The sequence below is a fragment of the Nycticebus coucang genome, chromosome 20 (genome assembly GCF_027406575.1).
Source record: "Nycticebus coucang isolate mNycCou1 chromosome 20, mNycCou1.pri, whole genome shotgun sequence".
Lineage (NCBI taxonomy): Eukaryota > Metazoa > Chordata > Mammalia > Primates > Lorisidae > Nycticebus > Nycticebus coucang.
The window spans coordinates 20252514-20270071 of NC_069799.1; the positions used below are offsets into that span (position 1 = coordinate 20252514).

The window sequence follows — 17558 nt, forward strand, 5'->3', positions numbered from 1 at the left end:
TTGTAATGCTTTACTAAGGTTTATCCATTAACCTGGATGGAAGTGGAACACAGGATGTAAAGTCTTCATCATTTTTAATGGCTGAATAATATTTCATAGTGTCCATGTACCACAGCTTGTTAATCCATTATTGAGTTAGTGAGCATTTAGACTGTTGCCATATTTTGTGCCTGGCTCTTTTTTGTTCTAGTTGTCACTGGTGTTTAGCTGGCCCAGGCTGGGTTCAAACCCGACACCCTCCGTGTCTGTGGCTGGCACCGCTGTGCTATGGCCACCAAGTCACATAAGGCACCTTTCACAAAATCCATGATGTGGCTTTACCTTACAGGACTCTGACACAAATTATACTAAAGACTTGAGGCAGTTCAGTATACATTCTGAAAGTCTTTAGCCTGTGGAATTGTGTGGCTATTTTCTAGCTGAAGCATATTCTCCATGTTTCCTCCGAAGAGCTTTTAATCACTTGTTAGACCTGAATCTGTCCTATTGTCTTAGAGTCTCTCTGGTGTTGTAGCAGGAGAAGCTTCAGCTTCCATGGTCAGTTTTATAAAAACTGCACCATTCTTGGGCAACTCCTGTGGCTCAAAGGAGTAAGGTGCTGGCCCCATATGCTGGAGGTGGCAGGTTCAAACCCAGCCCTGGCCAAAATCTGCAAAAAAAAAAAAAAAAAAAAAAAAAAAACAACAAAAAAGAAAACCAAAACTGCACCATTCCCTTCAGCACTCTCCCTCTTGGAAGACATAACCTATTTTTAGAAAAGCCCTGAAAAGCTAGTAGAGTTAATGTGGGTCTCTATTTTTCTTTTGAGGAAAAGTTTACTTTCATATGGACAATGCTGTTTTCAGATGGGGGAATGTCTGTGGTCTATAAATAGAACAAACTTTTCTTCCCATATTTTGCACCTTTTGTCATGATAATTTTTTTCTTATTTGATTTTATATAGTAATATGTTTTTGAGACAGAGTGTCTTTCACCACGAATAGAGTGCTGTGGTATTATAGTCAACAGCAACTTCAACCTCCTGGGCCCAAGAGATACTTTTGCCTCAGCTTCGTGAGTTGCTGGGCCTGCAGGTGTCTGCCACTCGCCCCACTAATTTTCTCTATTTTTTGTATAAACAGGGCTGGCTCACTCACTCACTCACTCTGGCTCAGACTGCTGTCAAATACCTATGTTGAAGCAATCCACACTCTCGTTCTCCCAGAGTGCTAGGTTTACAAACATAAACCACTGCACCCGGCCTGTATATAACTCTTTGCATTGGGCTCATCTGGTGGGCTAAAAGTTCTCATTTTGTTTTTATAATCACTAAAATGCAGTATATATTTCTTACTTATATGTATCTCAGAAATTATTATGGCATTTGTGCTGTTGTATGCCATCTTATTACTGTGCTGGGCATAATTTTACAGACAAAATTTGTAATGTATATTTATTCAATTGTGATGAAACTCAATGGAATAATTTTGTATTTTTCATTTTCTTTCAGTCATATTTAATCATTCTACCCAGAGCAATTCGCAAGTTCTGGGCATGAATATGTTATTACCAGAGATAATCCTAAGAAGATACGAAAACGATACCCCTGAAAATTTAAACTCAATAAAAGACTGGGATAGAGTGTGTGAGTATAAGCAGCAGAAAGTATGTTACAATGGACTAGATGAATGTTTAACAGCTATGCATGGTAAAATCTACCAATGGAGTAAATGTTTCAAAGTTTTCAGAAAATTATCAAATGTAAATAGACATAAGATGTTATATACTGGGGAAATAACATTTGAGTGTAAAAAATATGGGAAAGCCTTAAATCTATGCTCAAACTTTGATAAACGTAAGATAACCCATTTTGTGGAAAAGCAGTGCAAATGTAAAGAATGTTGCAAAGTCTTTACATCTTGCTCAAGACTGTCTAAGCACAGGGAAAATCATACTGCAAAGAAAACCTCCCATTGTGTGAATGATGACAAATGTCTTAGCCACTGCTCAAGATATTCTAACTATAAGACAATTTATAATGTAGAGAAACCCTACACATGTAAAGAATGTGGCAAAGCCTTCAACAATTACTCAATCCTTTTTGTTCATAAAACAATTGATTCTGGAGAAAAATCCTACAAACCTGAAAAATGTGGAAAAGCCTTTAACGATTTCTCAACTTGTTCTGTACATAAAAGAATTCATTCTGGAGAGAAACCCTACAAATGTGTAGAATGTGGAAAAACCTTTAACCAAAACTCAACCCTTTCTGTACATAAAAGAATTCATTCTGGGGAGAAGCCCTACAAATGTGAAGAATGTGGAAAAGCCTTTAAACATTCCTCAACCCTTTCTGTACATCAAAGAATTCATTCTGGAGAGAAACCCTACAAATGTCAAGAATGTGGCAAAGCCTTTAACCAGTACTCACACCTTTCTGTACATAAAAGAATTCATTCTGGAGAGAAACCCTACAAATGTCAAGAATGTGGAAAAGCCTTTAAAGATTCCTCAACCCTTTCTGTACATAAAAGAATTCATTCTGGAGAGAAACCCTACAAATGTCAAGAATGTGGCAAATCCTATAACCAGTACTCACACCTTTCTGTACATAAAAGAATTCATTCTGGAGAGAAACCCTACAAATGTCAAGAATGTGGAAAAGCCTTTAACCGGTACTCACACTTTTCTGTACATAAAATAATTCATTCAGGAGAGAAACCCTACAAATGTGAAGAATGTGGAAAAGCCTTTAACCGGTACTCAACCCTTTCTGTACATAAAAGAATTCATTCTGGAGAGAAACCCTACAAATGTCAAGAATGTGGGAAAGCCTTTAAAGATTCCTCAAACCTTTCTGTACATAAAAGAATTCATTCTGGAGAGAAACCCTACAAATGTCAAGAATGTGGCAAAGCCTTTAAATATTCCTCAACCCTTTCTGTACATAAAAGAATTCATTCCGGAGAGAAACCCTACAAATGTGAAGAATGTGGAAAAGCCTTTAACCAGTACTCACACCTTTCCTTACATAAAAAAATCCATTCTGGAGAGAAACATTACAAATATGAATAGTTTGACCCCCTTTAACTCTGGGTCAAACCAGGCTGTATATTAAAAAAACGTGATAGCATGGAAACTCTAGAAATATGAAGAATATGGCAGTACCTTACTTGGTGTTCATAACTTACTAAGCTTGTAAGAATTTACACTGGAGAGAAATCCTACAACTGTGAGTGGTGTGGCGATGCACTTAACCAGAGCTCAAACTTTACTACACGTAAGAAAATTTATATTAGAGAGAAATCTTACAAATAAGAATAAATGGCTAAAGTTTTAACTGATTCTTAGCCCTTAGTAAAAATGAGAGAAATCATGTCGGAGAAAAAAATCACAATATGAAGGTGTGTGGAAGCTTCATGCCAGTAATCATAGTTGTCTGTACACAGTAGAATTCATGTTGAACAGAAAGGCTGTGAATGTGAAGAATGTGACAAGTGTTTAACTTCTGCTCAAACCATTCTCTATGAAATTTATGACAGAAAACCCCAACAACTGTGAAGACAGTGTCAAATCTTATAACCAGTATTCACACTTTTCAGTACATAACAGAATTCCTAGAGATATTCTACATATGTGAAGAGTATGAAAATGTCTTTAAATACTTTTCATACTTTTCTAATCATAATTTGTACGGAAGAAATACTCTACAAATGTCAATGATGTCTTAAAGTCGTGTTTATCCTGTTCACTAGGGCTAAAAAGAGATAGGGGCAGATGATTCTAGGGCATCCTTTGTCCATAATAAGTAGGAACAAAGTTACCAGAGGGGGCAGCCAGGAAAGAAATGCATTTCAGGAAGGCTTTAAAAAACTGAACTGATGTTTGCTTTACAGAACTGACTCTCAGAGGTAGAGAGGCCCCAGTGTAGAGATACAGCCAAGGCCATAAAAAGGGGTCTTTGCAGCATCCCTACAAGTATGGTGACAGTAGTCTCAAGGGACCCATTTTCATAAACACAGTAAAATTTTCACCACTTTTATCACAGTTTACAAATACTATGACAGGGCGGCACCTGTGGCTCAGTCGGTAAGACACCAGCCCCATATACCGAGGGTGATGGGTTCAAACCCGGCCCCGGCCAAACTGCAACCAAAAAATAGCCAGGCATTGTGGCGGGCGCCTGTAGTCCCAGCTACTTGGGATGCTGAGGCAAGAGAATCGCTTAAGCCCATTAGTTGGAGGTTGCTGTGAGCTGTGTGAGGCCACGGCACTCTACCGAGGGCCATAAAGTGAGACTCTGTCTCTACAAAAAAAAAACAAAAAACAAATACTATGACAATTTCTGGAAATTGCTTTCCAGAGATAAAAATAAAAATTCCTCCATTCAGGAATTTTTCCCCCTTTCTACTAAAAATAGTAAATATATTACCCTCCTCCCCCAACCACTTAACGTAGATTTGGAAAATTGTCATGAACGGGAAAAATCTCACTAACCCAGGGTGTTCTCCACTTGATAAGGTAGATGTCTTCCTTCTCTGGAGTGTACTGTGCTTTAATAAACTTTGACCTTTTGCTCACTTGTATCTACTTGTTCTGCTCATTTGTTCCACTGTCTTGTTACCAGTAACTATGCTTTGTCACCTGGAACCAAAAATCAGGGAACGCACACTTGACATATTTTCCCCATATGTGACATTTTAGGGCCAAAATCTTGGAGGAAAGTGTACATTTTCAGCAAGATAAGGTAATGAAACATTAGGCATTCTGAATTCACGCTGCCTGATGAACATTACTTATTACACTTACAGGTCTCACTCTCTTTGCTTTCCAGGTAATGTAGCTCTTTACCTACCCCTGCTCCCTTTCCTTTTTTTTTTTTCTTCCCATCTCCACAATGCACATCATCCTCCAGTTGGGCCTAATATTCAAAAGCATAAAAAGGGGCATCTGGCTCCACAAGCAGAACATTAAAGCAGATTTTTAAGGTCTTGATACAGAGAATTGGGATGAAGAGACAGCAAGAGAAAGCCAGGCCAGCATCAGTCCCCAAGAGCAGTAGGAAGCTTTTGAAATGGTCGCTGCCACTAGGGAAGAAGGTTGTCAGGAACAGAGTTACTCTAGGGTCAGGCAAGAATCCACCAGGCCAGAGCCCTTCCCCACCATGACTATGGCTTCCTGGAGTCAGGAATGGCTCAGGAAGCAGCCTCTGCTGGGCCCATCCCCTCACTGCTAGAGAAATGCCCTGGAAGTGACATTTCCCTCTCCTGGAGATGGAGGATCACACTTACCTTCCAGACCCTGTGAAATTCCTGAACCAGCTCTGACTCTGGAACTCTTTTAGTTTGGTGGACACCCTCCAGCTTCAGAAAAAGTTCCACTTCAGATGGTGGGAAGGCTGGTTGTTGGGTAGCTGTCTCTGTCACAATGAACAAACTGATGTTCATAGTGTTAGAGCCACCCCTTTGTTCTCCCCAAATATTCAGGGGCTCTGTTTCGCTCTCTTATATCTTTCTTAAAAATGGAAGGTAAAATACAATCCTAAGGGTACTCTAAAGTCCCTCTGCTCCCTGGTTGAAGATGCCTTGTTTTTTTTTAGTGCTTTCCAGCTGGTCTACCCCATTGTTTGATGAAGTCTGAACTTTAAGATAGAGACCTAAATCCTGTAAAACCACCCTCCCAGGCCTTTAAATAGAAAAGACTTAACTGGAATCGCATTTCCATTCAAAATAGGAAAAAAACTTAAAGCAAGAAGGAACCAGTATGTAGAAGAAACTCATGAATATGAAGAAACATGGGTGGCAAGTGACACTAAAAGGAAAGAGAATGATTTTGTGTAGGACAACACCTAATAACAATATTTCTCTTAAAATAAATGATGATTTAAGAAGAAAATATTGTTTTTTGTTTTTTTGAGACAGTCTCAAGCTGTCACCCTGTGTACAGTGCTGTGACGTCACTGCTCACAGCAACCTCAAATTCTTGGGCTTAAGCGATTCTCTTGCCTCATCCTCCCAAGTAGCTGCGACCCACAACAACATCCAGAATTTTTTTGGTTATAGTTGTTGCTTGGTGGGCCCGAGTTGGATTCAAACCTCCCAGCTCTGGTGTATGTGGCTGGTGCCTTAGCCGCTTGACCTACAGGTGCTGACCCAAGAAGAAAATATTCTGACAAACATAGGGCTTCAGCATGTCAAAAATGGGCTATGTAATAACATATGTAAAGGTAAATTTGTGAAAAATTTTGTAGGTGAACAGATTGGCCTAACTGAAAAGGGAACCGCCAAGTAAGTGTTAGTTTTGTTTTGAGAATTTGTTTAAAATCTCATCAGATTGCTGTGTATTTGCTGAAAGTGACAAACATCAATTATTCAGCATCAATCTGCCACGATAGTGTTAAATCTGCTGCTCTGTATTTTCTTCTGCCTGCCTGAAGCCGTATTTCCTCAGTTATGGGTTTTGAGATCACTACTCAAGGTTATGAGTTACACCTTTGAAAATGAAGCAAAGGAAGTCAGGAGCCAACGTTATCCTTTAAAACAGTAGCCTCTTTTTCTTACTGCCTGACATATTCACTGCTTCGTCTGTGTCTTTAATTCACTCCACACACATCCTGGCTTTTTGTTGCTAAGATAAGATGACAGACTATGTATGTGTGACTGCTGCCACCCTTGAATAACATATTTTTCCTTTCACAAGAAATGGCCAAACTGGACCCTTTCTGGTTGTGGTACAAACTGGGGACTACCTGCTTTCCTTGTTGTCCTTTTTGAATTGTGACTTTCTCAATCAAGTAAAGTGTTTCAAATGGATTTTTCCCCTGCTGCATCAATGGTGTCTCTTTTATAAACCTGTGGCCTTCATGTGCTCTTGGCTTAAAGCTCTAGTTAGCCATCACTTAAGTGGAGGCAAATGGTCTGTGTTAAACCTCACAAACTCCCTGAACAGATCCAGGAAGACAGCCCAGATTTCTCTCAGGCTGAATCAATGGGCAGCTCTTCCACTGTGGTCAGTAGTAAAACTCGGGTAGGACAGGGAGGTCGTGTGAACAAGAGGACTTGGTGAGGTAAAGGGTAAAAAGAGGTACCCAGTCAGAGGTAAGTCTGAAATCTCGGGAATTGAGGGTTGAAAGTCTGAATCTCGGGAATTGAGGGTTGAATTGAGGGTTGCATGCTTGTTAAGACATGTCACCTGCCACTGAAATCTGACCTTGGGACTCTGAGTGAGAGAATGCAGATCTCAGCCCACTCTGTCAACCTGAGATGGGCACAACATTATCCACAGGTAATACTTGGTCCGTGACTATGATGCCTTTATGGGCAACCAACACTTTGGTACAATGTCTCTAGGGATGCCCAGCGCAAAGGGTAGCCTACCCTCTCTTTATCTATGGAAAGCTGTGGGCCAAGGGTTTCTAATAAATACTGGGGCTACATATTCATTGCTTAATACTTCACTCTGCCCTCTGACTAAACAATCTGGTTCTGTAGCAGAAGTGACAGGACAGCTGGAACACAAATTCTTTCTTCAACCTCTTACATGCTAGATTGGACAAAAAGAGTTGACTCATCAGTTCCTTCCAATGCCTGATTTCATTGTCTATTCTTGGGGAGAGAATTATTGTCTAAATTAAATACTCAGGATCACTGACTCTCTAGAAAACAATAGCCTTCCCATGAAGGTACTCCATGAACACACCTGGTAGGTGTTACTCTAGTGTCTGGAAAATAAGAACAAATGGCCAGAAGAAATCAACATCCAGGTAAACTTCTCTATCTGGGAAGAGCATCCCCCTTGGAAACCTCAGGACCATGCAGTAGATATTCACTTAATACCAAAAATGTTCGCACTCTCTAAAACAGTAAGCATTGGTAGACATAGCCACTTTGATTGACAAATTTATGAGATACGGCTTTCACAATTTGGTGCTTTGGAATAACATGCTACAAATACAGATGAAAGTCAATCTGTTACCCAAATAGTAAATGGTAACAACACTTTTCAATCTTTTTTTGCTTAAAGTTAATGTCTTTAATTTATAATGTGCCTTATATACATTGTTTTGAAATTATTTTGTGAATTATTATATTACAGCTAAGTTAGTCATACAGTATCTCAGAGACAGACATGACATCTTAATTACTATGTATTTCCAAACTGAGCTGACTAAAAAAGCTTCTGTTTGCACAGCCTATGGGGCCAAAAAGTATTTTTTGTTCCCAATGCTTTCTTGGAAAATAAAAAAAAAAAGTAGAAATACATAACTCCAAAACATCAATTAACACATTCAGAAAATATCATTCGATTTTCTACTCATAGAGTCAAACACAGAAACTATAACTGTTGCCAGAATAGACTATTTTTACTAAAGGTTTACTGTTCAGTGCTGAAACCACTGTCTGTATAAGATTTGTAGGGCAAGCAGAATTTATTATATTTACATGAGCAAATTTCTAATATCTAATTCTGATTTCTAATATCTGGTTAGGGTAAATGGGTAGTCGTTAGAAAAAACTGTAGGTGATACTATTTAAAATACGTTTATAATAACGGTTTATAATATGTATGTTTTAGATATAATGAATATACCTAAGCATACACATATAAATGACTTTTCTAAATGAAAGTAATAAACTAAACCTAAAATTTAATTATAGGGTTATAGGTTAATTTATAATTTAATTATATAGTTATAGGTTAACTGATGACTCCATGCTAAACCTCAGAGTCAAAGCATTCTATAGTGGACATACTCTTATTTGACAATGTGAGTGTTGCTTTCTTGGCATTGTTATTGTTATTAGTGCTTGATATTTTGATGCAGCAATCATCGGATTTCTTTTCTGAATGTATTTATCTTCATTCTTTGTGAGGTATTTATTTTTGGTCTTTGTCTTGAACATTGTTATTGTCGTTGAATTTTAAGGCTTTTTCGTTTTATAAAGGCAAAGGGTGGAAACCTAATAAACACATGTATATGTAAAAGGGGGGGGAAATTAAGTCACAGAAGACTAACTCATTCATTCAGCAAATATTTACTAGAGTTTTACCCTGTACAAGATTATCTGCTGAGTATTTTGGAATAACAGTAAAAAATCAGTTTTGAACCCTATACTCTAAAATTGTGTGATCTGATATAAAACATATGTTCAAAATGAGCTTTTTAAAGTGATGTCATCTTTACTGGGCCAATATTTACATTAAAGCAATGATGGAAAATACAAAAAATAAAATTTAATTATATATCTGTGTTAATTTGAAGATTCCTCAATATTTTTTATTTTTATTAGTTCTCTAATTAACCTTCATGACAATATTCCAACTATGAAGACATTGTGTTCTTTCCTGAGGCTACAGTCTTCTATTTGTAAAATTCTCCAAATCCATTTTCTAAGTATTAAAGTACTGAATCAAGGATTAAGTTTCAAGATATTTGTTTCCTTCAGTTCACAAGGAGAACTCCAGACTATACACTTAATGACTCAGGTGTACAGTAAGAATAAATATGCAATAAAATATTTCTAGTAATAAACACTTTAATTTCATGTGGTATATCACACAGGTTTAATTACAGGAATTATAATTTATGATATAACTTATGACTAAAAGACTCTGGCATATTCACCTGCTTCTCATTGCCATTCTTGTGTTATTTACAAATCATCTGTTTAATGATGGTTCCATGCTGCAGACAATTGATGAGGTCATGGCCAGACCATCATGTTGCCTCACATCACTGCTGGTCTCCCTGAAGCCATCAGTGAGGTATGTGGATGCAGCTTCCTGGTCCAGGACCAGAAGCTGAGCAAATAAGTGCTGTCACTGCAAGGGAATGACTCAAACCGTTGCATCAGGATTATCCTTATCTTTGAACAAACCAAGCTCTTCTGGATCAAGAGAAAATAAAGCTGCTCTGAATTCAGGTGTGAAATGAAGTGTCCAAAGACGGGAATGGAGATGACAGGATCCACCCTGATTTCTGATTCTGCTTAAATTGGTGAATTCTCTAGGAGCAGGCAGCTCCAGAACTTTAGTGTTTAATTTTTTTCCCTTGTCCATACTGATTATTTGGCACACTGGAATAATTCTCTCCTAATAGATCCCCAAACACTGTACAACTAAATACTATCTGGCTAGAGCACAGCCCCAGTCCCAGTCAGAACACACATTGCATGAAGCGGCCCCAACTGGGTGCCGCCATGTTGGCGAGGATGTGTCTTCAAAATGTGATTTTCTTAATTTTTAATTTTTTTTCTATTTATAAATAAATTCATTTGAGATCTGAGAATTACATTCGTGAACTTGCGCACAGTGGCAACACTGTACAATACTGTACAAACCACTCAGCAAGGTTCCATAATCTTGGTATATCAGTGTCTTACAGTTGTGTTCTCATTTACTTGTGTTGGTATCTTGCTGCGTTATTATTGTGTGTTTTTGTGTGTTCTTGGGAGAATGTCAGAGTTTGACTTGGAGCAATGACCAAACTTTTGAAAATTTCTTCGTCTTTTTTTTGTGTGTGTGTGACATAGTGTCTTACTAAGTCACCCTCTGTAGAGTGAAGTGACCTCACAGCAAACAGCATCCTCAATCTCTTAGGGTACTCTAGTGATTCTCTTGCCTCAGCCTCCCAAGTAGCTGGGACTCCTGGACACCACATCAATGCCTGGCTATTTTTCAAGACAGGGTCTTGCTGGTGCTCAGGCTGGTCTCGAACCCAGGTATTCAGGCAATTCACCTGCTTCAGCCTCCCAGAATCCTGGGATTATAGGCATGAGCTGGATACATTATTTTTTTCTTTTTTTTGAGACACAGGCTCCAGCTGTCGCCCTGGGTACCTGCATACCTGTGCCTGGTATCACAGCTCATAACAACCTAAAACTTTTGGGTTCAATCGATTCTGTTGCCTCAGCTTCCAAGTAGCTGGAACTATAGGTGCCAGCCACAATGCCCTGCTATTTTCTGTTGTTGTTGTTGCAGTTGTCATTGTTTTAGCTGGCCTGGGCTGGCTTCGAGCTTGCCACCTTGGTGTATGTGACCAGCGCCCTATCCACTGAGCTCGTGGCACCACCTGAACAGGAAATATTTTTTAAAAAAGATATTTAACTGACATTCTGAATGTCAAGAGTAATATAACAGCAGCTATGATGGACATTCAGAGAAAAGTAAAGACTTAGAAATTGCATTGAAGGGTAGATTAGGCAACGGCTTCAATACATAGCTTTCCATATGGAGTACTTTGAATGTGACCATAGTGATATTCAGGAATGAGGTATGTAGCAGAGTCCTTATACAATAAAAATGTCAAGTTATATCGATGTACATGAGGAGAAAAATCTTTACTTTCCTCCAATGATTCATAGAAGAAACTATTAACAGTGTTTATTCTTCTGTATATTTCCTATGAGTTTATAAATACACACTTTTTAAAGAATAAATTATGTCATTCTCCATTGTTCTTTTATTTACCATTTTCCTAGCTATGAGTTAACTGACATGTATTTATATCAGTCTGAGATCAGTTCTGAGGCCTATTTCATAAATTCTCAGGACTAATGTCTATTTTAGGTCAACAATTCTTACTGTTAAAATTCAGGTCCCAACACAAAATACTAAGTACTAAAAATTTTAGTGCACATGTAGCCACTTGTCTTTGAACACATGTTCTGGTTTTAAACCAATTTCTAGTTTATCATCATTAAATTGTTTTCATTTACTGGAATAGTAAAATGATATCTTACAACTACAATGAGAACTGTGAGTTTGGGAAACTCAAAGGTTGGGATAAAAAATTAAAGAGAAATCTGACCCGCGATTCACACATGCAGTTAAAATGAATTTTATTGGATAAAAAGCAAAATTATCTAAAATTAAAAAGACTCAAAACCATTAATGTTTCTTATGCTCTATAATATGGAAATTTAGTACATTTATATGATAAAATATTGCATGATCCCAGTGTAAAATGCCAATAAAATACAGCAAAAGTGGACGGGCAGATAGCTCTCACCTGTAATCCCAGTTATTTGGGAGGCTATGGCAGGAGGATTTCTTGAGATCAGGAGTTCCAGACCACCCCGAGCACGAGTGAGACCCTGTCTCTGTGAAAAACAGAAAAACAAAGCTCGGCACCTGTGGTGCAAGTGGCTAAGGCACCAGCTACATACACCTAAGCTTGTGGGTTCAAATCCAGCCTGGGCCCACCAAACAACAATGATGGGTGCAACCAAAAAATAGCTGGGCATTGTGGCAGGTGCCTGTAATCCCAGCTATTTGGGAGGCGGAGGCAGGAGAATCGCTTTAGCCTAGGAATTCGAGGTTGCTGTGAGCTGTGATGCCACAGTACTCTACCCAGGGTGACTGCTTGAGGCTCTGTCTCAATAAATAAATAAATGGAAAAACTAGCCTCGGAGCCCACAGCACAGTGTTTATGGCGTCAGCTACATGCACTGAGGCTGGCGGGATTAAGCAGCGACCAGGCCAGCTAAACAACATTTCCAACTGCAACAAGAAAATACCTAAGTATTGTGGTGGGTTCCTGTAGTCCTAGGTACTTGGGAGGCTGAGGCAGGAGAATCGCTGAAGCAAAAGAGAATTGGAGGTGGCTGTGAGCTGTGATGGCACAGTACTCTACCGAGGATGACATACTGAGACTCTGTCTCAAAAAATTAGAAAAACTACCCAAGGTCGGTGGTGCAAACCTGTAGTCCCAGCTCCTCAGGAGGCTGAGGTAAGAGGATTGCTCTACATCAACTATTTGAGGTTGAGCTATGATGCCATGGCACTCTAGCCAGGGTGACAGAGTGAGAGTCTATCTAAAAACAAAAATGCAACAAATGTCACACAAAGGTCAATACATATATTAGATTTAACATCATATAATAAAATAAGATCCATCAAAATAAACAGAAGTTGAAAATTAGGCAAATAATATCAACCAGGTAGAGGATTTTTTTTTTTTTCTTTTTGTTAGTGACCAATATTAAAAGTATAGAGAAGGATGGGGCCTATAGCTCAGGGGCTAGGGTGGCAGCCACCTACACAGGAGCTAGTGGTTTTGAACCCAGCCCAGGCCTGCCAAAGAACAATGACAACTACAACCCAAAAGTAGCTGAGCATTGTGGCAGGCACCTGTTGTCCCAGCTACATGGGAGACTGAGGCAAGTGAATCACTTAAGTGTTTGAGGTTGCTGGGAGCTGTGATGCCATGGCACTCTACCAAGGGTGTGAGACTTTTTGAGACTCTGTCTCAAAAGAAAAACAAAAAAGTAAGATTAGAAGACTCCTTTGTCATGAAGCCCAGAGCTTATAGTCTATCTCTGGGGGATGTTTGTGGGTTTGTTTTTCAACTGAATGAGTTCAGTTCTTTCAAGGTAAACAGGAAAGGTTCTCATCCATGGGATCACTCCTGCATTCCTCAAAGCTCCTTGATGGCCTATAAGCCATTTCCTATTTCCAATCTCAGAACAAAAGACTACCAAAGACACACACACTCAGGATCCTTGACTCTCACTCTCCTTTCAACCTCCATATGAAGAGTCCAAGGCCGCACCTTCCTTTGGATGTGGTTCTTCCTGGAATCAGCATAGTGTCTTAGTGATTCCTTCATATAATGGATTGTGTTTATCTGGGCCTTTTTCTGTAAAGCAGGTCTTTTTTTTTTTTTTTTTTTTTCTAAAGACAAGAGTCTCACTTTTTCACCCTCGGTAGAGTGCCATGGTGTCACACTGCTCACAGCAACCTCCAACTCCTGGGCTTGGGCGATTCTCTTGCCTCAGCCTCCCAAGTAGCTGGAATCCCATGCGCCCCCACAATGCCTGGCTATTTTTTTGTTGCAGTTCAACCAGGGCCAGTTTGATCCTCCTACCCTCAGTATATGAGGCTGGCACCCTATCCACTGAGATCTGTTGCAAAAGGGATAGGTCAATGGAGAATTGCATACAGAGGCAGAAGATATCTGGGTCTTGACCTCCCAATTTCATTTTTTGGCGGGGAGAGGGCAGGTCTTTGTTTGAACTCGCCACCTGCGGTATATGGGGCGGGGTCCCTATTCCTTTGAGCTACAGGTGCTGCCCCAATTTCATGTTGAAGCTCAAGAGAAAAGTCCCCTCTCTTACACGTCCAGATTCAGAGTGTGTGTGGCCCTGCTGGATTGGTCTTTTATAAGCAGGTATACTGAAGACAATTTTCCTTTCTACTAGTCATCATGACTTCAGTAAGAAAGGCTAAGGTGGTGATTGCACTGGGGAACTACAAACTGAGTCTTGTTACAGTGTTATGAAGCAGTGCATGACAGACACGAGACACAAGGGAAAAAATGCAATGGTTTCCTTCCCATGGGATTCCTGACTCAATTCTCTCATAGAAATATTTAAGACCTTGCCCAGATTTCAAGATGTGGAATGAAGCAGCTGATTGACACGTGTATTATGCTGCATGTGAAGACAATGTTTAGTGTTAAAATTGTCTATATTGATGTTATAATTTTCAAATGCTTAGAAAAAAACAATATTATGTTATGTTTAACAGTTCCCCCAGAGACCACACAGCCAGACAAGCTGAATTTGCAAAGGAGTCCTTATTGAAGAGCCGGGCAGTGACTGCCTCACTGTTTCAATAAGGGGTTTCGGAGAGCAGCCCTGAGTGCTTAAGTGGTCAGATTTTTAAGGCTTGGTCTGTATCCTGGTTGGTTCACCGACTGCCCTGGTGCATCCAGGTAGGGTAGCTAGCAAGCAAGCATTGTACAGAAGTAGAATTTTGTGGTTAGTTAGCTATACATTTTATTTTCAGTACTTTACCCACCAGGTATTGTTTCAAGGTGAATCTGGGGACAGTTGGTACCTCCCAGTCCTTTCCCAGGGAGTTAGCCAAGCAAGAATTTGGGAGTAAACTAGAGACAAGAAATCAATTAGTACTTTCTCACCTATCTTGGGAGTGAACTAGTCTTACTTCATTTTTGAAAGCTTGTAGTCTGGAAGTTTGCCAGGATTTAAGTGGTATTTTTTTCTACCTCAGCCTAGGCCCACTAAGCCTAATACTCCCCAATGTTTTTTTTTTTTTTTTTTTTTGCAGGTATAGTGTCATATTGGTTTGTAATTATCATCAGTTGGACAGCGCTTATTCGCTTTTTAACATATGTAGTAGTTTGATTGAAGATACAGGGTCCTACTGCCAGGAGGATGATAAGGAGGATGAGTAGCCCCACTGCAGTTGTGAGTCCTGGGGACCAGGAGAATAGAGATTGATATCATTTTTTGTCTTCCTGGTGGTAATACTTGTTTTTAAACTTTTTAGGAACCAGAGATAGAGTTTTTCTAATGACTTTAGACAGGTTTGTATAAAAACAGCATTTTTCTCTGAAGGTTACACAATGTCCCCCCTCTTTCATGAAGAGGAGATTTAGTAGTAAAGCCTGGTATTGGGTTAGATTAGCATTTGACAGTCACTTGTCTGCCGTTCCCTCTATGGGGAGTCATTATTAATAAGTTCTAGCCCTAAACTGCAAAAAAAACAAAAACGAAAAATGGTTATCAGTTAATCTGATTTATCTGTAGGCCCCTAAGTACCAGGCAGTAAAAGGCCTGGGGCCAAGGTTTAAGTCATGTGTTTACTGATTAAGTTATGTGCCTATATAAGCTTTGGTGGAAGAAATAAAGATTGCCACTTGCCATGAGAGTTTAAGTGGTCCTCCTCATTTCTCTGTGCCATCCATCAATTGGGAGACATTCACACAACAGGGCATGTTACCAGGAGGTGGGCTGGCCCTTCCTGGAAGGACAATTGTCCAGGTGTACTTTCAAAGGGGATGGCAGCTTTCAATTTTTTAAAAAGGTTATGTCCAGGAGGGGGTAGTCAGGGATTACCAGGAAGGAGTGGGTGACCATCCCATTTCCTAGGTCTACTGTGTGAGCAGCAGTCCATGGGTATGTGGCTGTTTGACCTGTAGCCCCCTGCACTTGAGTGCCTTATGATCACAGAGGTCCAAGCAGTTTCATCAGAACTGAGTTATCTGTCCCCACATTGACCAGGAAGTTCACAGGAGTGCTCCCAATTTTAAGAGTTACTGTAGGCTCCTGGGGGCACATAGGTAAGGAGCCATGGCTTCTTCAGTCTTCATCTAGGGACAGTACAGGTTTTGTCCTTTGCCCCCTCCTCTTGGGACATTCATTTTTCCAACGCCCTTGCTCCTTACAGTAGGCACAACTGATTTTTTTCTATAGGTGGTTTTGGGCCAGTCTTTCTCTTGGCCCAGGGCTCCCGGGCCTGGAGATCTGCTCCTAAGGCTCCAACAGTCACTGGTCCTAATTTCCTGGCCACTTTTTTCCTCTGGGGTTTCCTGGTTATTGTAAACTTTCTGTACTATGCTCATGAGTTCCTCCCTATTCTTTCCCTCAAAACCTTCTAATTTTTGCAGCTTTTTCCTAATGTCTGGGGTCAACTGCATGACAAAAGCCAGGTTTACTGCTTGTCTATTTGTGGGCAGGTTGAGATCTATCAGAGTGTAGGTCAGATATGCCTTGAGCAGCAGCTCAAAAAGGCTGCAGGGGACTCTGAGGGCCTTAGTTAGGTTTGTAGATTCTTGGGCTGCTCTTTTCAGGTCAGTTAAAAGCGCCTGGAGATGGGAATCAAGGAACTCCTTACCTTGGTCAGTATTTGGATCCCAGTCGGGGCGGTTGGAAGGGAAAACACGTGCAGGTGCTTCCTATTGGTTGGGGAGTGCATTCCTCCCGGGGCCCAGGATAGCCTTATGGGCCTCAGTGAGGATGTGCTTGCTCTCTTCTGAAGTGAAGAGTGTCTGCAACAGTTGCTGGCAATCATCCCAATTGGAATGATGGGTGAAAAAGACAGATTCTAGAAGGGAAATAAGGGCCTGAGGTTTCTCTGAAAATGGAGAATTTTGTTGTCTCTTGTTATATAGGTCACTTATGGTAAAGGGGACATAAACAACTCCCCTTCCTCCTGGAGCCTCACGCAACTGAAGAATTATAGGTATAGATGTGGTGGAGTCAGGAAATGTGCCTTCTCCTGGTAAGAGGAGCTTGCTTGAGTGTGTGTGTGTGGGGAGAAGTTGTAGGTGGTGCTGAGGGACCTGGGTGGAAGGGAGGTAGGGTGAAGGGCCCAGTAAGGGGTCCTCTGCTCCCTCTGGAGCTGGAACAGAGCGGATCCTCAGACTTGCCTTTGTTACAAGGACCATGGTCCCTAGGTGGAGGGAGCAAGTACAGAGTCAGGTTGGGGATTATTAACTTGTTCCGTCCAAACATCCATACAAGGGAACTGATCAGGGTGACCCGTTATTCCTGTCACTACCTGCTGGACCTGATGACAAAGGGAGGTGACAAAGAAGCCTTAGGGGTGGCAGTCCACACTGAAAGTTGGCCATTCGAGTTCACAGAGGGTCTGGAGACGTCTCCCAGAAAACTTGATTCCATATTCATCACTCTTATCTGTAGAGAAAACATCTGGGTAGAGTTCCGTGGTGTCATAGCTCACGGCAACCTCACACTTTAGAACTCAAAGAATTCTCTTGCTTCAGCCTCCCAAGTAGCTTGGACTACAGATGCCTGCCACAATGACCAGCT

General features: G+C 40.4%; 1 protein-coding gene across 3 annotated transcripts in view; it reads left to right on the top strand.

Moving 5' to 3' along the window:
• LOC128572795 (zinc finger protein 98-like) overlaps window positions 1–5572 on the top strand; it is a 91311-nt gene extending 85739 nt beyond the window's left edge. For all 3 annotated transcript variants that reach the window (XM_053572893.1, XM_053572894.1, XM_053572895.1), the window contains one exon: window positions 1490–5572. In XM_053572893.1, coding sequence (XP_053428868.1) covers window positions 1490–3054 — 1565 coding nt within the window. In that variant the 3' untranslated portion in view covers window positions 3055–5572. The remainder of the gene's footprint in view (window positions 1–1489) is intronic.
• Window positions 5573–17558: the final 11986 nt, after the last annotated feature.